The sequence below is a fragment of the Hippocampus zosterae genome, chromosome 6 (genome assembly GCF_025434085.1).
Source record: "Hippocampus zosterae strain Florida chromosome 6, ASM2543408v3, whole genome shotgun sequence".
Classification (NCBI taxonomy): Eukaryota; Metazoa; Chordata; class Actinopteri; order Syngnathiformes; family Syngnathidae; genus Hippocampus; species Hippocampus zosterae.
In genome coordinates this window covers 2,093,057-2,114,080 of record NC_067456.1, presented here as the reverse complement: position 1 = coordinate 2,114,080, position 21,024 = coordinate 2,093,057, and the positions used below count along the sequence as shown (strand labels likewise).

Genomic DNA, 21,024 nt, shown 5'->3' with positions numbered 1-21,024 from the left:
GCTTAAAAACACACTGCGACATGTTTGTAACTCAGTATTGTACCCCCGTCAACTGCTAACGTCCACTCTGACTCACTGATGTCCACTGTGACTCGCAAAAAACTCACGGCGGATCGAAAAATGTTCTGTGCGACTTGCTAACGTCCACCGTGACTCGCGCGTGACTTGATATTATCCACTGTGACTTGCTAACATCGACTTTTGACTCGTTTTGTGGCTTTACATTGTCCAATGTGAGTCTTTGATGACACGCTAACAATGTTCACTATGACTACGGGTAATTTCTGTCTCAATTTTATCCATATTGACCCGCTAACGTCCACTCTGACTCACCGATGTCCACTGTGACTTGCAAAAAACTCACTGCGGATCGAAAAACGTTCAGCGCGACTTGCTAACGTCCACCGTGACTCGCGCGTGACTTAATATTATCCACTGTGACTTGCTAACATCGATTTTTCACTCGTTTTGTGGCTTTATATCGTCCAATGTGAGTCTTTGATGACACGCCAACACTCACCGTGACTCATTTGTGATCCACTACCAAACACTGCGAATCGCCAACGTTCAATATGACTACCGGTAAATTCTGTCTCAATTTTATCCATATTGACTCGCTAACTTTGACTCTGACTCACTGATGTCCACTGTGACTCGCAAAAAACTCACTGCGGATCGAAAAATGTTCAGTGCGACTTGCTAACGTCCACCGTGACTCGCGCGCGACTTAATATTATCCACTGTGACTTGCTAACATCGACTTTTCACTCGTTTTGTGGCTTTCCATCGTCCAATGTGAGTCTTTGATGACACGCCAACACTCACCGTGACTCATTTGTGATCCACCATCAAACACTGCGAATCGCCAATGTTCACTATGACTACCGGTAAATTCTGTTTCAATTTTATCCATATTGACTTGCTAACTTTCACTCTGACTCACTGACGTCCACTGAGACTTGCAAAAAACTCACTGCGGATCGAAAAATGTTCAGTGCGACTTGCTAACGTCCACCCTGACTCGCGCGCGACTTAATATTATCCATGGGACTTGTTTGTGACTTGCTAACATCGACTTTTCACTCGTTTTGTGGCTTTACATCGTTCAATGTGAGTCTTTGATGACACGCCAACACTCACCGTGACTCATTTGTGATCCACTATCAAATACTGCGAATCGCCAAGGTTCACTATGGCTACCGGTAAATTCTGTTTCAATTTTATCCATATTGACTCGCTAACGTCCACTCTGACTCACTGACGTCCACTGCGACTTGCAAAAACTCACTGCGGATTGAAAAATGTTCAGTGCGACTTGCTAACGTCCACCGTGACTCGCGCGTGACTTAATATTATCCACTGTGACTTGCTAACATCGACTTTTGACTCGTTTTGTGGCTTTACATCGTCCAAGGTGAGTCTTTGATGACACGCCAACACTCACCGTGACTCATTTGTGATCCACCATCAAAAACTGCGAATCGCCAACGTTCACTATGGCTACCGGTAAATTCTGTCTCAATTTTATCCATATTGACTCGCTAACTTTCACTCTGACTCAGGACTCTTTGGGACTGGCTAACTTCCACCGGGACTCATTAACATCGACTGGGACGCAATAATGTCCGCTCTGATTTATTTGTGGCTCGATAGCCTTCCCTGTGACTCAATAACGTCTACGAGCATTCACAAAGATCGACTGTCCACTCGCTAACAACCAATTTGACTCTCTACCGTCCGTTGTGACTCGTTCGGTGACTCGCTAGCATCCACTCAACAGCCTTCCCACGGAGGAAAAGCGCCGCGAAAAAGTTCAGTCAAGCAATCGCCACAGGAGCTATGAAAACACGCGTTTGTTTTTTTTTTTAAATGCGCAAGGGGGTACGAGTACAGCGAGAGTCACTTTAATCATCATTAAGATACATTTCCCCCCCGGGAAAAGTGGCAGATGACACAGTCACGCAATTAAAGCGAAGGAAGCGGCGGCCTGCGGGTTAGCGGTTAGCGCTGCGCCGTTAGCTGCCTTTGTCAGCTGTTCCGATTGGGCCACTTAGGCGCGCCTTTCAATGCCGATGAAAGCTATTTGGTTCTCCGCCTCCTTCGGATGCGGCGCAGACGTGAAAAGGAGGCGAGAGGAGTCCCCATTTTGGGACTTTTTTTTCCCCCCCCTGAGTGGCTCCTGACGACATTGGAGAGTTCATTCAGCCTCGGGGAGACGCACGGTTGCAGATTACAGGCTGCACGCGCCACACCGACACCACCTGGCAGTAGGCAAGGGGGGGCTACTAGTCGCTCAGTGAGTAAGCGCGTTTGTGTGCGTCTGCGACAATTTTATTTCATTACAGTAGCGCCTTGATTTACGAGGTCAATTGTTGGGATACTTACGTTTGAGATGTTCAATACCTTTTTTTTTTTCGGTACGAGCATTCACTTAAAAACACCCAAAGTCTTTCCGATAAATAAAATGTCATTAAACACAATGACAAAAAAAAACCCCAAACAACTTCATTATTTCTTCTTGATTCAAATCGAACTCCAGCGCCAACTAATGGCGAGGAGGATTCACTGCATGTCAGATTCTTTCTCCTGAAATATCTAGCGGCTGCTATCGATGGTCGCCACGATGACCCGATACCTTCCAATCGATACCCGCCGTCAGTGGTCGCCCATCCTCGTTTAAGAAAGAATATTTTTAGGATTTAATGAACGATGGACATGTTTTGTTGATAACTTAACAATTTACAGTTTTCTGTATTTTTGAAAAGTTATTCAGCGGTCCGAGACCGTGCTCTCTCACGTTATTGTCGCCGTGGCCATTTTTTTGCCATCTATTGTGCCGCCCTAATTATTTTGACGATTATTAGAAGTCATTCATCATTTTAATGAGGATTTCATTCAATTTTGTCAAGGATAAATTGTCCGACTTCAATCAAAGTGTTTTAATTTGACTCGCCACCGCCGCCGCGATGCCACATCTCATCAACTCCTGATAGAACTGATGGAACCGTGTGCCGTCACCACGGCGACGGCAGCGGTTGCCACGGGCCGACGGCCATTGCTCGGGCCCCCCCCCCCCCGACCCCCCATGCCCACCCCCCCCCCCAAAAAAATTAACAAATAAATAGGCAAATGGCGGCCCAGTAGTCCAGTGGTTAGCACGTCGGCTTCACAGTGCAGAGGTACCGGGTTCGATTCCGGCTACGGCCTCCCTGTGTGGAGTTTGCATGTTCTCCCCGGCCCTGCGTGGGTTTTCTCCGGGTGCTCCGGTTTCCTCCCACATTCCAAAAACATGCGTGATTGAACACTCTAAATTGTCCCTAGGTGTGAGTGTGAGTGCGAATGGTTGTTCGTTTCTGTGTGCCCTGCGATTGGCTGGCAACCGATTCAGGGTGTCCCCCGCCTACTGCCCGGAGACAGCTGGGATAGGCTCCAGCACCCCCCGCAACCCTAGTGAGGATCAAGCGGCTCGGAAGATGAATGAATGAATGAATGAATGAATGAATGAATGAATGAATGAATAGGCAAATGTTTGTGCTGAAAATGTTGAGAAGGAAAAATATTCCGTTGATGATATTTTGTTGACTTGAAGGTATGCAAAATTGAACTTTTATTTTGACGACAGGACGTTCTCATGAAAATGTAAGTCGTTTCCCCCTTTTTTCACGCCGTCCTGTATTCTGCACAAACTTGTGCAGACGTGGTCACGTTTTCCAATCAAGTGCCTTCCGGGAAGAAAAAAAAAAAAATTAAGCACTGTGTGACTGCTTAGTCATTTCCTGCCGATTGGTGGCCAGGCCAGTTATGCGTCCCCACCCCCAAGTCCCCATCCGGCCCCGCCCGTCTCATCGGGCTCGTAAAATACGTCCGGCCGCCTCCTCTTAACACCGGTATAAATTCACAATCATGGCTCAGGCTATGAGCGCTCGTTAAGGCCCGCTGACCCAACAGATGACGAATAGGATGGAGGGCGCTCGTTGGGGTTTGGTGGTGATCGTGAAGACAAGTTTGGCGTTTTAGGATAAGAAATCGGAAATTCTCAACCGGGCGACACCTCCAAATATATCGTCGTTGAGGCCCGAAAGTGGTGGAAGGATGGATGGATTAACGAATGGATGAGATGAATAAATTGACGGATGGCTGGATGATAACTGCATGGTTGGTTGAATGGGTGTGATCCCACCCCCCCACTGAAAAGGGAGGTGGGTGCGCGCCAGGAAAACAACCATCGCCAATGCGACATTTCCAAAGCCAATCTGTAATGCAAACTCTAAAACAGCCCCACAAACTTTTTTTTTCTTTTTTAATTTTTTTTTTTCCTTTTTGGATTTGTTTTGACATGTTGCCCTTTTGTCAAACAAGCTATGTGGGGCGCACCGACATCGTGTCAGGATGTCAATGTGGGCGCGTTTACGTTTGGTTGCTGTCGGGACGCATCTGCAACAGAATTTGGAGGACTTTTCTTGATTTGTTTTGACTTTTTTTTTTTTTAAGGGTACGCAGAGGAGGTGAGAGGGTGCGCCAGCCAACCCCGTCAGGACCTCGAAGGGCTCGCGCGCAGCTTGGAACAGTTTGGTAAAGACACTCCGGGAAGGATTATTGAATAATTGCAAGTAACCATGGCAACGCCTGCTGTCGACTCGGACACGGAGGAACGACGTGGAAACGGGTTTGCACAGCGCATCAGTTGCCATGGCGACCGTGGCACTCTATTAACACGAAAAAAAGTCTGAGAAAAAGTGTGCTGATGTCTCTTGAGATGTTTCACAACTGCACGTCTGCTAAGAATAAATAATTCGATTGCATGTTCTTGCTCTGTATTAGTTTTTACAAAAGGGGAAATTTAAAATACAATCATTTTAAAACATTTTAATCATGAATAAATGAAGTGAATGAGACGCATTTGAATGGAAATATTTGACCCTTTCATGTACCCTATAACGTGATAACATAAGCTGTCCGCTCTTTCTTCCTGATTCAAATCGAGCTCCAGCGCCAACTAATGGCGAGGAGGATTCACTCCATGTCAGATTCTTTTTCCTGAAATATCTAGCGGCTGCTATCGACGGCCGCCACGATGACCCGATACCTGCCGTCCCTGAGAGGGTTAAATAAATGAAAATTTTAACATACATTATTCAAATAATCACTCAATCAAGTTATTGTAAACATTGCGTGCCAAAATAATTTACATATTGAGCAATGAATCGATGACATGAGCTACATGCATTTGCACATTAAAATTTTTTTTTAATTCTGATTCAAAAAACATAACCAAAAAAAAGAATAGTTAAAAATGATCCTGTTACAATTTAACCCTTTCATAACCTGATAAGCTGTCCATTCAAATGAACTGGACCGACTGAATGAATAAATGAAAGAACTCAGTCAGCTCATTTCTCTAAAACGATCAACGTAAACTCTCGATCAAATCCGGACTGACCTTTTCACGTCCTTCTCTTCATCATTTGCCTGCCAATGAGAATTCATGTTTGCGACGAAAGCTTCCCGCCTCAAAAAAGTTGGATCGGAGCGACTCGCTTGGCCTTTAAACGCCCGCCTGCCTCGCTGCTGCTGCTCACTCACCAAGGCCTTTGTCATTCATTCGTTCTCCAGTCCGAAGAGCCTCTCGCTTGCGCTGCGAAAAGGCCAGTGGGAGGCGGAAGAGGAGGTCAAAAAGTTCCCAAAATAACTCCGCCGCAAACATGACAAACGGGGCCAACGGCACCAGCAACGAGCTCAGATTGGACACCGCTCTGAATCAAACAATCAATCTTTTCAAGTTTCAAGTGCAAACTCGATCCACAAGTTGTTATCGGAATGAGCGTCGCACCCCCCACAAAAAAAAGCCAAAGAAAAAGTCAAGATGTTTGTCCTTTGAACACCAAGTTCAGAGTTGCCTTCATGCTAACAAGATTCAAACTGCAATCTTTGAAAATTCAGGAAAACTAATTTCATTGAGCAACATGAAATTTGGCAGACATGACGATCATGAGTTGACCCACAAAAAAAGGTCTCAAGAAGCCATGCCTGAGAAGACACAGGAAGTCCACCATTTTTGTTGGAAGCAAATATTTTACTCAAATTTAGCATAGTAGCTAGCGCCAGGCTGAAGATTTTTTTAGACATGGACAGACCGATTCACTTAGCAATTCAATTGGGTAGGCATGTCTATCATGTGTAGACCCACAAAAAAAACAAAAAGAAAGTCTCAGGAAGCCCTGCCTGAGAAGACACAGGAAGTCCACCATTTTTTTTTTGGAAGCAAATATTTTACTCAAATTTAGCGTAGTTGCTAGCACCAGGCTGAAGAATGTTTTGAGACATGGACAGACCGATTCACTTAGCAATTTAATTGGGTAGGCATGTCTATCATGTGTAGACCCACAAAAAAAACAAAAAGAAAGTCTCAGGAAGCCCTGCCTGAGAACGCACAGGAAGACCACCATTTTGGGTGCAAGCAACATTTTACTAAAAATTGGCTTGACAGAAAGCCAGGAGATTTTGGGGGGTGGGGGGGGGGGGGGATTCACCTCTGGCAGCATGAAATTTAGCAGACATGTCTATCATGAGTAAAGTCTGGAGAAGCCATTCCCCAAAACACACAGCAAATCTGCCATTTTGACTTAGAATAGATTGATAGTTTTACTTTGTTTTTCAAAATTCAGGTCCTGGGGCTTGTTTCACCGATCAACCTGAAATTTGGTAGTGGACCCACAAAAATTTTTAAAAATCTCAAGAAGCCATGCCTAAAACCCCCATGGGAAGTGAGGCACTTCGATTTTGGACATTTTCCTATGCATCTCATGACAACTGGCGCTGACAGCTAACACACTCGTGCTTGTAAAATCTCCCTTTCATCTCCTCGGGAAAAGGAAAAAAAAAATCCAGCACCTGCAAGTTTTTAATAAGCTCTCCGCGCTTCTCGAGGGGGGGGGGGGGGGGCTGGTTCCAAGCGACTTAATTGGCCGGGACACAATAACCGGGGATTAGCCTCCGACCCTGGCAGACATTCTTCGAGCTGCCGTGAAAACGAGAGATGACACCTTCTCTCATTAGGGCCTGCCTGCCTGCCTGCTCATGAATATGCACGAACGCCGGCTTCGTGCGCTCGCGCCTGACTGACATCAGGAGCTTTGACAACTTGCTTTCAACACAGCGGCCCAATGCGAGCGCACAGCCACTCAAGTGGACGATAACGCCAAAGCTAAAGTCCACTCAAAGAGCTCGAAGGACAGGGAATGAGTGACGCTCGTCGAGTGGCTTCAACGTAGTTCCGCAGAACCAAGATGGGCTTCTTGGATGGCGGCAAAGCGCTACTATCATCAAAATGAAGCGCCTCATCTCACTTCAACGTAGGTTCTTCTGCACCACCGCAGCGGCGTAGCACTACTTGTGCTTAAAAGAAGCTCCTCGACCCACTTCCACATTTTTCTTAGCCGGCGCAATGGTGGTAAAGCACTCATTTAGTCTAAATCAGGGGCGCCCATTTCGTCGATCGCGATCGACCAGTAGATCGACGACTGGTCCTAAATCGATCACGAGAGGTGTAGGCCCTAATGATCCTATCGGCCTTATTTTCACAAAAAGTATTGACAAAAATATAATAAAATAAAATAAAGCAGTTTAATCTTTAACCTGCGTCAGCGGATGTTGTGAGCGCTCAGCAGTCTGCGATTGCAGCTTGTGATCGCAGCCGTTGCGCTATACCTTTGATTGTCATTATTCTTATTCAGAGCTCTAAATGATCTCCTCAGCTCACTCCAACATAGTTCCTGGGCAAATAAATTAACATGACACCGGATGGCAGCAAAGCGCTTTTTTTTTCTTCACATTCTCCGATTCTCCGATAAGAGCAGCAAATGTGATCGTAGTAGATGCAAACGTGTGGAGGTTTGCTGTACAGATTCACACAGCGCTACAAAACGGCAAACATATAGAGCAAAAGCGGCTAGGGAGTGATTCACACAACCCCCCCACCCCACCCCCCCACCTCGCGACTACTATTCTGTCCTACTTGTCCGTGTCCGAGACGTGAACAGATAGACAGATAGCGAACAACGAAAAAAGACGAAAGCTGCATCTCAACATTGTGGATCCTTGGTCTTTTTTTCGTTGTTCGCTATCTGTCTATCTGTTCACGTCTCGGACACGGACAAGTAGGACAGAATAGTAAAAAGACGATGCTTTCCAAGGCATATACTCGAGAAGAAAACGAGAAACGATGACAACAGCTAGCGCGAAACCTTGAGGTCTTCACTAGACTAGGTACTTCCGGTTTGTGTTACCAAAATTAAAGTGTCGTAGAATCTAACCAAATACGCAACATGACAAGGTACTTCCGGTTTGTTTTGCCGAAATTAAAGTCCCCTCAAATCTAACTACAAACGGAACATGACAACTACAATGTCTCAAGCAGTTTTGTTGTCGACGGCCAAATGTAGCCTAAAACCGACGCAGCAAACTTTCTGTGTCTTTTCTAGCACGGCTCCATCAGATGTATTTTGCCAGCGGTGATCCGCACGTCTACCAAACAGCATGTCGCTGAGGTAATGGCACTCCCCCCCCCCCCCCCCCCCCCCCCCCCCCCCGTCGGCAGCGCGTCCACCGCTCGCCAGTCGCCTCGAGCGACTTCATCCGCTTCATCTCCAGATCCGGATGAGAACACAGCTGCCGGGCTCCCCCGAGGTGTCGGCGCATCGGCTCACTTGGGCGGCTAATCAATACCGCCGCGCTGTCGGCCTTCCCCGTGATCAAGTGCGCGACGTGCGGCCGCGCGCGCGTGCCCAATTTGAACCCCCGACGGCCGCTGAGCCCCGCAAATGGAATTAGCGCGCCTTGGCGGAACCAGCGCGCCCCGGCTCTGCTTCCTGATTAGCCGTCAGTGGCCACCCTGTTCTTACACTCAAATCTGATCAGGGCTCGCGGAGGACGCAAAACGAGCCTCCCCCGTCGGGAACCGGGGCCCGAGGGCCGCCTGATCCGCGCCGGCTGGCTCGTTCTTTGTTTATGATGGACGGCGGGAATTAATCTGATTTGACTCCGCGGGAAGATTAGCTCCCAGTTAAGCCTCCCGAAAGTTATGATGAGGCTATAAACTTAGGACTCGGAGGATCTCCGCTAAAAGTGCGCGTGCAGTGCCGGCGCATCAAACTGTGTAGCTCTCAATATGTACACCAAAAAAACGTGTACGGCAGCAAAGTGATCGAAAAAAAAAAGATGGAGGCTGTCCACTTTAGTACAACTAACAGTGAAATAGGTCAGGTCAAAAAAGACTGCCCTTATTTAATGTGGAAAAAAAATATTTGTTGATCGTCAAGCTGCAAACACGCACCGGAAGTCAATTGAACACTCGAAATTGCCCGTAGGTGTCAATCAAAATGATTGGGTCGGACCGAGTAATGAGAGCAAAACTGTCACGCGAGAGTTTGAAGTCCGGACTTACTTGGGCGTGTGCGTGTCGTCCAGTCGGTTTCCCAGCTGGAACTCGTGCGATTTGCTGCGGTGCAGCGCGGTGAAGCCCGGCAGGAGGTGGATGAGCTTGCGGCTGGGGGGCGGCGGCGTGCCCGGCGCTTTGACTTTGTTCCTGCGCCTGACGGGCGGCGTGCCGGGCGGCGTCATGGTGTTGAACACCAGCGGAGTCCGGGGGGGCGCGTGGCCGAAGTGTCTCTGGCGGGGCGAGGGCGGCAGCGAGCGGTGGCCGCCGTCCGAGGCGGGCGGCGGCGGCGGTCCCCCGAAAGGGGCGTCCGCCGTCAGGCGCTCGGCGTACAAGGGGGGGACCGCCGGGGCCTGGGGGCTGCGGCACGTGTGCTGGTTGTATTTGGACTGGACTTTGGGACTTTGGGACAGCTGCAAGCGGATCCACTGGCTGGGCTCCGGCTGGCACACGGGCGTGTTCTCCTTGCCCGACTCGGAAGTGGGCCACTGGATGGACCAATCCTGCTTGGCCTGGCTTCCTGTGGGCAACGAGAGGACAGTTCACGTCTTGTCTGCATTTTATTCATCAATTACTCGACGGTCTACAAATGGTGATGCAGAACCAGACAAATGATAGACAGACAGTCGATTCCGCAAAATAAGAAGAAAATGGTCAAATATTGGAGATCGGAGATCAAATAGTGTATGCTAGTAATTGAGCATTGTAAAATCCCGTGCATAATATGCATTTGACCCCCCTCCGTGCGTTTTCTAATCTGCTTATCCTCATAAGGGTCGCGGATGTGCTGGAGCCTATCTCAGCTGTCTTCGGGCAGTGGGCGGGGTACACCCTGAACTGGTTGTCAGCCAATCGCAGGGCACACACAGACAAACAATCGCACCTACGAAACAATTTGCAGGGTTCGATTAGCCTGTCATGCATGTTTTTGGAATGTGGGAGGAAACCGGAATACCCGGAAAAAATCCACACATGCATGGGGAGAATATACAAAGTCTACACAAGAAGGCTGCTGCTGGAATCGAACCCACGACCTCTGCACTGTGAGGCCGATGTGCTGACCGGTCGAACCCCCCCCCCCACCCCTACCCCCCCCCCAAAAAAAATCCCAAATCAAGGGTGTTAATATGACACAAAAACAGTCCGAAGGCACACAGTAGTAAAAATTGCGTATACTGGTCACACGGGGTTCAGAGGTCAAAGGGGTCAGCGGTAAAACGGCGCATGGGAGTAAAAACACATTCCAGAAAATGGTATGAAATGGTGACCGGCAGTAAAACGATGTCAACCGGTCGAATGCGGAATAGAAATGAGTCAGATGGGGCACAAATGGCGTTATGAGAGTCTATTTTTGTACGAGAGTAAAAATGGTTGATGCCAGCCATGTGATATCAAGCGGCAAAATGCTGGAAAGCGCTCAACAGGTGCATGGTAGTCTAATGCGGACTTGATGAAATGTCCGCATCTCGATTCGTTTTTTTTTTTGGAGTGGGAGGGGGGGATTCCATGCACGCTGCATCGTGTTTCATAAGCGCAGGAGCACATGCCGAGCGTGAGAGCGGGCCGACGCCCAGCTTGTCGGCAGCCGATGGATGAGCTTCAAATGGAGTCGGCACGACAACAAACGTGGGCGGCAAAGATACTTTACCTCCGTTACTGTGCAACTTATCCTCCTCAAGTTGTTCTTTAGCGGGAAATGAAACCACAACAGGGAAAAGTCAACGCCGGGGGGAAGTGGGGGGGGGGGGTAAGTTTTATAAATCCAGACGTGGAGTCGCTCACGCCTCCTCAGTCTAGTGCAGTCATTTTATAGTCATTCTTCGTGGAGGATAAAGAACGCATGTCTGTGAGTACTAGTACATGATGGTATCAAGTATCCGTTGATTAAAAGACGGCGACACCTTTTGGATTTTCATCATAGGAAGTGTTTATTTCACCTTGACTTTGTTTTTTTTAAAATTTCACTTACCTTTTAATTTTTTTTAGTTACCTTTTAATTTTTTTTAGTTTTTTTGTTTGTTTGGCGTTTTTTTTTCATGAATTTCCAGTCATGATCAATTATTCATGGGTGTTCGCGACTCGCAATCAGTCTCGATTCACTTCAAGTGGTGGCGGGATCCACCGTATAGCAATCGTCTTTCAAGTCCGATTTGAAAATCCACCAAAATGTCAGCCGATATCCTGAAAAACTGGAGTCACTCCATATTTCAAGGAATCACGTTAGTTTGGGAGCCCACGGACAGGAAGGGAAAAGTCCTGGCGCGGCCGCCGTTGTCCCCACGGATGTTCATTTCCGTCAACCGGTGGAGGGGGGCGGTTTCATCTCCCAGTGCGTGCTGACTTTTTGATGATTTTTTTTTGCTGTACGACGTCTCAGAGCAGCAACAGGCATCAAAAGCTAACTTCAAACACAAAAATAAACACCGGCAGCATCAACTGAACTCAAATTATTATTATTTTTTTTTAAACGCACAAAAGGCCCCGCTGGAGTTTGTGAACTCGAGATGCGAAAGGAGCCGACGGCCTTTGCGCAAGAGGAAACGCGATGCTTTTCCGTTTATTTTCGGACTGGAATTCCCCCCTCAGCGAAAACCGTATTTTCATTTTGGCTGCCGCTGAAGTCAAAAGTCACGTGAGCTGCGCGGGTCCTTTTCCAACAGGATGCTAAATTTGGCTTAGTAGCCCGTGCTAGCGTTAGCATGTCAGTATCTGTCCGAACCAAATTTGACGACCTCCTGTGGAAGTTGTGGTACGGCTTCTCCAGACTTTTTGGTGGGTTTCCTCATGATAGGCGTGTTCACCAAATGTCATGTTTAAAAAGTGAAACTGGCTTTTTTTTTTGTATATAAAAACAAGAAGAAAAATCGAGGGTGTGCTACTTGACCAATTTTGGATAAAACTGCTCAAGAAAGTGACACCTTGGCTCCAAACGGGTCCTTTCCAACAGGATGCTAAATTTGGCTTAGTAGCCCGTGCTAGCGTTAGCATGTCAGTATCTGTCCGAACCAAATTTGACGACCTCCTGTGGAAGTTGTGGTACGGCTTCTCCAGACTTTTTGGTGGGTTTCCTCATGATAGGCGTGTTCACCAAATGTCATGTTTAAAAAGTGAAACTGGCTTTTTTTTTTGTATATAAAAACAAGAAGAAAAATCGAGGGTGTGCTACTTGACCAATTTTGGATAAAACTGCTCAAGAAAGTGACACCTTGGCTCCAAACGGGTCCTTTCCAACAGGATGCTAAATTTGGCTTAGTAGCCCGTGCTAGCGTTAGCATGTCAGTATCTGTCCGAACCAAATTTGACGACCTCCTGTGGAAGTTGTGGTACGGCTTCTCCAGACTTTTTGGTGGGTTTCCTCATGATAGGAGTATCCACAAAATGTCATGTTTAAAAGTGAAACTGGATTTTTTTTTTGTATATAAAAACAAGAAGAAAAATCGAGAGTGTGCTACCTGACCAATTTTGGATAAAACTGCCAAAAAAAGTGACACCTTGGCTCCAAACGGGTCCTTTCCAACAGGATGCTAAATTTGGCTTAGTAGCCCGTGCTAGCGTTAGCATGTCATTATCTGTCCGAACCAAATTTGATGACCTCCTGTGGAAGTTGTGGTACGGCTTCTACAGACTTTTTGGTGGGTTTCCTCATGATAGGCGTGTCCACCAAATGTCATGTTTAAAAGTGAAACTGGATTTTTTTTGGTATATAAAAAACAAGAAGAAAAATCGAAGGTGTGCTACCTGACCAATTTTGGATAAAACTGCCAAAAAAAGTGACACCTTGGCTCCAAACGGGTCCTTTCCAACAGGATGCTAAATTTGGCTTAGTAGCCCGTGCTAGCGTTAGCATGTCAGTATCTGTCCGAACCAAATTTGACGACCTCCTGTGGAAGTTGTGGTGCGGCTTCTCCAGACTTTTTGGTGGGTTTCCTCATGATAGGCGTGTCCACCAAATGTCATGTTTAAAAAGTGAAACTGGATTTTTTCTTTTTTTGTATATAAAAACAAGAAAAATCGAGGGGGTGCTACCTGACCAATTTTGGATAAAACTGCCAAAAAAAGTGACACCTAGGCTCCAAACGGGTCCTTTCCAACAGGATGCTAAATTTGGCTTAGTAGCCCGTGCTAGCGTTAGCATGTCAGTATCTGTCCGAACTAAATTTGATGACCTCCTGTGGAAGTTGTGATACGGCTTCTCCAGACTTTTTGGTGGGTTTCCTCATGATAGGAGTGTCCACCAAATATCATGTTTAAAAGTGAAACTGGATTTTTTCTTTTTTTGTATATAAAAACAAGAAGAAAAATCGAGGGGGTGCTACCTGACCAAATCTCTTGTTGCTAAGTGAAACCGTCGTTAGGGGCTGAAATTTCTATGAATTCCTTGGGGGCAGGGGGGAAGATTAGACAATTAACGTGCCCTTTACGTAGCATCCAAACAGGCGTCCGCCTAAACGGGCGGTGGGCAATGTTTTCGAATTCCTCCTCATCTATGAAATCCAAACATGATTAAAGGTTCGTCTTTTAACAAATACGACGATGAACCTGCGTCACGTTGCCGCTTTGTGATGAATGAACGAAAGAGTCTCCAATTAGCTAGCTTTTCAACTCAATGATTAGCGGTAAATTTAATAATCCCCGCCCCCCCCAAAACAAAAGGTGAGAAAAGGCTGTTGAAATGAAACAGGTGTCAGGTGAAAGCATAATTCATCCAGCAAAAATGGCACTTTTGTCTTTTTCGGGTTTTTGTCACTAGCCTCCCATTAGTTGCTTGGCAACTGGATGGCAAACTGACATTTATTCTTATTATTTCTTTTATACCTCCACTTTTTTTTTTTTTTTACTGAGCTAACATGCAGATGCGGCGTTACGCCTCACTAATTATCTTTTTTTTTACAAGCGTGTCCAAAATTTACAGCGAGGCCGGCTTCCAGATATGCAACTTTTTTTTTTTTTTTTTTTTAATTGGACCAATTATTCAACCGATGCCGTAGGCTCGGCCCACTTCCAAGGTTGGACTTGAACCAACACGCGCACCAGAGGAGCGATTGAAAAGCTGCTGGATGGAACACCAATCACAGTCCAACACGAGCTGAAGCCGAGACAACATCGGAAACGCGGTGAAGAGGACACCACCACAATTGAGAACAAGAACAATGGCCGTTGAAAAGAAGCGCAAAATAGCTTTCGTCTCTTTAATTTCTATTTCGGTTTGTCATGCCGTAGAGGCGGCGGCCCGCTAGTCCAGTGGTTAGCACGTGGGCTTCATAGTGCAGAGGTACCGGGTTCGATTCCAGCTCCGGCCCTCCCTGTGTGGAGTTTGCATGTTCTCCCCGGGCCTGCGTGGGTTTTCTCCGGGTGCTCCGGTTTCCTCCCACATTCCAAAAACATGCGTGGCAGGCTGATTGGACGCTCTAAATTGTCCCTAGGTGTGAGTGTGAGTGTGAGTGTGAATGGTTGTTTGTCTCTGTGTGCCCTGCGATTGGCTGGCAACCGATTCAGGGTGTCCCCCGCCTACTGCCCGGAGACGGCTGGGATGGGCTCCAGCACCCCCCGCGACCCTAGTGAGGATCAAGGGGTTAGGAAGATGAATGAATGAATGCCCTAGAGGCCACTTTCACTTGGCAACGTGAAATTTGGTGGGCTGGGGCTTGAACGAGAAGAGCCACCAAAAAAACCCTCAAAAAACCCAAACCTGAAAGTTAATTTTCAGGAAAATAAAAATGGAGGAGGGCTTCAAATCTGCCATGGGTGCATATGCGCGTGCTTGGGCATCCATGTTTCAGCGAGCGTGTGCACGCTGTGTGTCGTCATGAATGCGCGTGCATGTATTTGCATGCGTGTGTTGCAGCTGCCTGGTAAATGTATGAGTCATCCCGTTTTGCGGTCCCAAGAGCGGAGAATTCCATTAGCTTCCCTCCTCCAACCCATCACGGCAGCCGCAATGCCCGGCGACGCTTTCTCGTCCTCTTAGGCCGTGTCTAATCCGGCCGGATTGTAACAGACACGTTTTATATAAGCAAGCCAGAACTATGAGTCACAACGGAGAACAAGGGGGGTGGGGGGGGGGCAGCATCTCACACGGACATAATCTGTAATCCTTCATCTTGAAAACGCTTGAATGAGAAGCGGATTCTTCCTTTGAGCGGATAAAGAGAAGAGCCAAATGCGGTGCTTCTGAAACAAGAGGGGGGGGGGGTGAGGTCGGGGGGGTAGGCAAAGTACTAAACGACGACCAGTAGGCGGTGTCATTTTGGGAAAACGGATGCAAATGTAAATGTTAGGAACGAAACGTAATATATCAACCCGGCAATTTAACAACATTTGCGTTTCACGAAGGTAAAGCGCTGGAGCGGGAACTGAACGTTTCTCAATTTATTCACACACACACACACACACACACACACACACCAAAATGACTGGAAGTGCAAAACAATTGTCCCCCCTTTTTTTTTAACCAGTATGTGGTTAAAATAAATATAATGCATGATAAAAATGTGTTAAAAATTTTAAATAAAATATAAAACACACACACACAGTTGAAAAAGAAATTAATCACTTGAGAAAAAAAATTGCTTATTAACTTGAAAAGTCAGGCGGGGGGGCAAATTCTCACTCTGACGTTTTGTTTTGTTTTTTGTCAATTTCTTTTCTTATTCAGTAGTCCATTTTGGCATACTGATCAAGGGAAAAGTGTCTTTTTCTGCCCCCCCCCAGAAAAATGTCTCATTTGTCAGTCAAAGCCAGTCCGACCGTTTCCTCCTATCATACAAAGTGCGGTTCATGGAGTTAAGAACCTGACGCGCAAAAAAACCAAGACAATTGAAATAGTGAACAAAAACGAAACCAAAAAAAAAAAAAAACAACAACCGAAAAAAATACCATAAAAGTTTGAGTCATTGAAGAAATGTAAATAGTTTTGTTTTGTTTTTTCCGAGGTGGGGGGGGGGTAAAAAGTGACTGTTCAAACTGTGAGATGAGCCCCTCAAGAGTCTCCATTTTTTCTTCCTATTGGCTGTCATCAGAGGGTGCAGCGGGTTCCTAATATTGTGTCCAGTGGACATTTCTCCACATGATGACGACTGAGGCCGATATTGACCTTTAGGCTATTTTTTTTTTTTTCATTCCACGCCCGAGCCAAGCCCAAATAGCTTTGACTCGCCCGCCGTGGTCAGTCATTCGTTTAACGACCTTCTGGTGTCATCGTTTTAACAAGCGGGTGGGAGGTTTGCATTTCTCGACAGCTTCGCACGCTGCCCAAAAAAAAAAAAAAAAAAGACGCGTGCCAAGCGTGCGGCGTCACAGTCAAAAACATTTGGGAAGCTAACCTGCAATTGCCGCCAAAAGCTGCACTAGCAAAAGGGTTGAGCAAAGGCTGGGAGTTTCCTTTTTTTTGATTGGGAATCCAAGCGTGTAATGACCAACAGACGCCAGTAGATGCCGCCCTTGCGTTGCTTTGGATTTGAGACCAGCACAGCTTTTGAAAAGAAGATAAAAACTAGGGGGTGAATCTTAGCTTGCCCCGTCGATAATGAGGAAAAGAAAAGCCAACAGGTTGGAAGTTGGACCAGTTTGGGCATGTCATATTTGCATGTTCTCCCCGGTCTGCGTGGGTTTTCTCCGGGTGCTCCGGTTTCCTCCCACATTCCAAAAACATGCGTGGCAGGCTGATTGAACACTCTAAATTGTCCCTAGGTGTGAGTGTGAGTGCGAATGGTTGTTCGTTTCTGTGTGCCCTGCGATTGGCTGGCAACCGATTCAGGGTGTCCCCCGCCTACTGCCCGAAGACAGCTGGGATAGGCTCCAGCACCCCCCCCCGCGACCCTAGTGAGGATCAAGCGGCTCGGGAGATGAATGAATGAATAAATGAATATCCTATATAATCTCTAGAGACAGAGAGAGAGAGAGATACTTCTACATACTGCGTGTACGCGTTTTTATCCACTAATTAAAACGTGATTTCTTATATTCATTATGATGAATTACATTTTCCAAATGACATCCATCAAATGTCGTGATTTGATCTTGTGGATGCTTTTGAGCACATTAATTGTGACTTAGGGAGCATAAAAGCGAAGCACAAAGACTTTTGGGACGTGAACACGTTGTCACTTCCAAGCCAAGTGAATCACTTGACGAGCGCAATTTGATTAATTATCAGACTTAATTAGATTCGTCTTAAGCGTGCAATGAGTGCGCGCAGGCAAAATAAACAGGAGGCCTTCAGCGGAGATGTGCTGTTGTTTGTTGAAAAAGTTTTCCTTCAAGGCTGACGACGTGTCCATGAGGAGAATGACTTCCATGATTATTCTATTGGCGATTGCGCTTCGGAGAAAGATGTTCTCGTTTCTGTGTGCGCCAAACAGAAGCACACGTTTGTAGCGATGCTCTACTGCCACCATCTGATCACCCTGTAGAATTGCAACGGTATTGCAAATGTGGTCTTTGTCGCCCCCCGGTGTCTCAACAGAGAACGGCAGCCCTGGGCTCAGCAGTGCAAACAAGAAGGAAATCTCAATAAAAGTCCAATATATTCTTTTTCTTCAGGTCACTGTCATTTAAAATATGAATGTTATATAAAAAAATCGACAATGTACACTCAAGGCGGATTTATTGAAATATGTTTGAAAGAAATTTGTGGACGAGAGAAAGGCAGAGGGCGGCTAACGGAAAGCAGGTGTGTGTATGCTAATTGTGGCCAATTGGAAGGCTGATGGGCACGGCAACGTTATACTTGACCCGCCAACGCTCCCAAAAGGAGACGAGTCCATTTTTAAAATCATCATCATAATCTTATTGGGTAACGCCCCCGCCCCCCACCACCAAAAAAACCCCACACAAACACGTTTTTACGTTTCGTTTTGACCACATGAAGTTTTCAACTGACATCAATATCCACTTGATTTTTTATTTCCATTTGAAATGGTACCAACTTGTCTTATTGTTGAGGTTTCAGATGCAATTGTCATGTGAACACGTTCACGACACCAAAACACCGTGTTGAAGTTTCGCCATTTTATTTTGTCTAATGCTTGTACACAATATAATCATTTTGATTTGGATAAATGTTGAAGTGGATGTGTAGTCCACTTCAAAAATGAATTTGGATTCACATGATTTGAGTTTTCAATATTTTAATTCACTTTTCATGGGTTTCAGTTGGCCATAAAGAGCAATTTGATGACCTATATGAGCCTTTTTTTAAAATAATTCTAATTGTCCGAAGTTTCGACCATTAAATGTATTTGTTTTTTCATAAATTAGGTCAGGATGGTGTACTTGCGCGGTTTATCCACAAGATGGCACTCAAAGTGCATTCAAGACAATCGGCATTTTTGTTGTGATGGCGTGCTATTCATTCGTAATTATTGAGACGAGAGTAACTCGAGGAGTTAGCCATCCAACAAAAACAGTTAACTTCCATTTGATTTGATTTTAGCCATGCGTGTATTCGAAACGGTTGGGTTAAATGGGATGAATAAATGTTGGTGCCGATATGCGGAGGAGTTTATTGATTTTAGGGGTGACAAATTGAACGAAGAAAGCAAAAAGTTGTTTTTTTTTTTAAACCGTCTTCCTCTCCTCTGGCTTTTATGCTAGTTGTCAAGCACTTACTGGCGTGCGCATTTACCGCCACCCACAGGGAGCTGAGGAAACATACCTGCCAGTAAAACCTGCTTTTCTAAACGTTCATGCCCCAACTGGGTTTATTGATTACATTTCATTTGACTTTAAACAAGCCTCTCAACGATATGGCTCTACGGTGGATGTTTTCCCGCTTTGTTAGCACACTCCACTAGCCGGATTCGCCGCTAAAGCGACTTGCATTGGAGGTCGAGACTTACCGAGCTTATGCGCTTTCCTGAGGCTGGCCAGCGAGGCGTTGAGGCGGGCACATTCCTCCCCGTTGGCGCCGAATTTTTGCAGCAATTCGCACACTTGCTGCTCGCTCATGTCCAGGAGACCCTCCAGCGTCACCCCGGCGGGGCTCATGTCCTGCCAGACCCAATATCAACACGGTCACCGTTACGTTGCGTGGTGGTGGTGGTGGTGGACCCCAAAAAGCAAGCGGGAGGGAGGAGTAGGGTGTATTTGAAGACGTGTATTGATAAAACACAGAAAACTAAATCCAAAACAAAAACAATCCAAAGTAACAAATAAAAAACAAACAAAAAAACTCTCAATAACAAAAACACGGCCAAAACATGACAGTAGCATACCAACAGCGACAAACAAACATGACAGTAGCAAAAAGCAACAATGACCCGACACCGAGCGTCCTTTTAAAGTACTAATTACCTAATGACCAACAGGTGTGCAGCTGCAGGGGAAGCCCCACAGTGCCACCTGTTGGTCCCAAAGTGAATCACGACAAGCACCTTAGAACACTCAGCCACAAAAAAAAAAAAAAGACATCTGGGTGACTGCCACCAAATGTTTGTTTTTTAAATTTTCACAGTGATGTTGGGCCGCTCAATTTGCATTTTTACCCCTCCCCCACCTGCGTGACCTCCTTCCTCAGGTTGACGATGCGGAACCAGTGGCCGAGGCGAGGGAAGTCGTCCAGCTCGGCGCCGCGTTCCTCCAAGGCCACTTTGCGCTTGCACGACAGCTGCCGGCTGAAATATTTCACCAGCTTGCCCTGACAAAAACAGCACAACGACAACGATAAAGAAGATGGAAAAGGAAAATATGGACAAAAAAACACAAAAAAAAAAAGTATTACGCTCACATCAGAGCCAATGTTAGCTCACGGCACATTGATGGAAAGGTTGACGGTTAATTTCGGGGAATTTTTTTTGTAACTTTCTGTAAAAGTTTTTGGTGGATTTATGGAAACATTTTGGGGAAATTTCTGGCATATTTCATGGTAATTATCTGGAAAAGTTCACAGCCAACTTCTGTAAACTTTTTCAGTACATTTCTGGAAACCTTCAGAGTAAATTTATGGGAAAGTTCATGTTGATTTTAGGGGAATGTTGGGGTATGTTGGTGCGAACGAACTAGGTGGAAATTCGTTGAGGAGCTCCATTTTGACGAATCCCGCGTTTGACATCTGACCACTAGAGGCAATTATAAATCGTGCATTTTGGAGATGACAATGTTTGTAAAGTTTTGTTAAAATTGCGGGTGGCCCGGTAGTCCAGTGGTTAGTACGTCGGCTTAACAGTGCAGAGGTACCGGGTTCGATTCCAGCTCCGGCCTCCCTGTGTGGAGTTTGCATGTTCTCCCCGGGCCTGCGTGGGTTTTCTCCGGGTGCTCCGGTTTCCTCCCACATTCCAAAAACATGCGTGGCAGGCTGATTGAACACTCTAAATTGTCCCTAGGTGTGAGTGTGAGTGCGAATGGTTGTTCTTTCTGTGTGCCCTGCGATTGGCTGGCAACCGATTGAGGGTGTCCCCCGCCTAGTGCCCGAAGACAGCTGGGATAGGCTCCAGCACCCCCCCGCGACCCTAGTGAGAATCAAGCGGCTCGGAAGATGAATGAATGAATTGCAAAAAGTGGGAAAAGTGACCTTATCGTGTTGCTTGGAGCACAAGCCCGATTTCGGTTCAGAGGACAATCTTTGAATTGATTCCGATTGTAATCAATGACAT

The 21,024-nt window shown here is 46.4% G+C and overlaps 1 protein-coding gene and 1 long non-coding RNA gene across 6 annotated transcripts in view; both read right to left on the bottom strand.

Moving 5' to 3' along the window:
• Positions 1 to 21,024, bottom strand: part of ksr2 (kinase suppressor of ras 2) — a 49,322-nt gene that overhangs the window by 25,450 nt on the left and 2,848 nt on the right. For 2 of the 3 annotated variants that reach the window (XM_052068910.1, XM_052068909.1), the window contains exons 2-5: positions 19,929 to 20,069; positions 19,273 to 19,423; positions 11,082 to 11,117; positions 9,443 to 9,953 (exon numbers count right to left, since the gene is read on the bottom strand). In XM_052068910.1, coding sequence (XP_051924870.1) covers positions 9,443 to 9,953; positions 11,082 to 11,117; positions 19,273 to 19,423; positions 19,929 to 20,069 — 839 coding nt within the window. The remainder of the gene's footprint in view (positions 1 to 9,442; positions 9,954 to 11,081; positions 11,118 to 19,272; positions 19,424 to 19,928; positions 20,070 to 21,024) is intronic. The other variant, XM_052068911.1, reaches the window with a different exon arrangement.
• LOC127602791 (uncharacterized) lies at positions 11,775 to 14,969 on the bottom strand. 3 transcript variants are annotated; one of them, XR_007962869.1, is made up of 3 exons: positions 13,600 to 14,969; positions 13,026 to 13,311; positions 11,775 to 12,165 (listed from the first exon to the last, which is right to left on the bottom strand). It is a non-coding gene; the product is annotated as an uncharacterized LOC127602791 (long non-coding RNA). The 3 variants fall into 3 exon arrangements; XR_007962871.1 differs by lacking the exon at positions 11,775 to 12,165 and adding an exon at positions 12,347 to 12,452; XR_007962870.1 differs by lacking the exon at positions 11,775 to 12,165 and adding an exon at positions 12,634 to 12,739.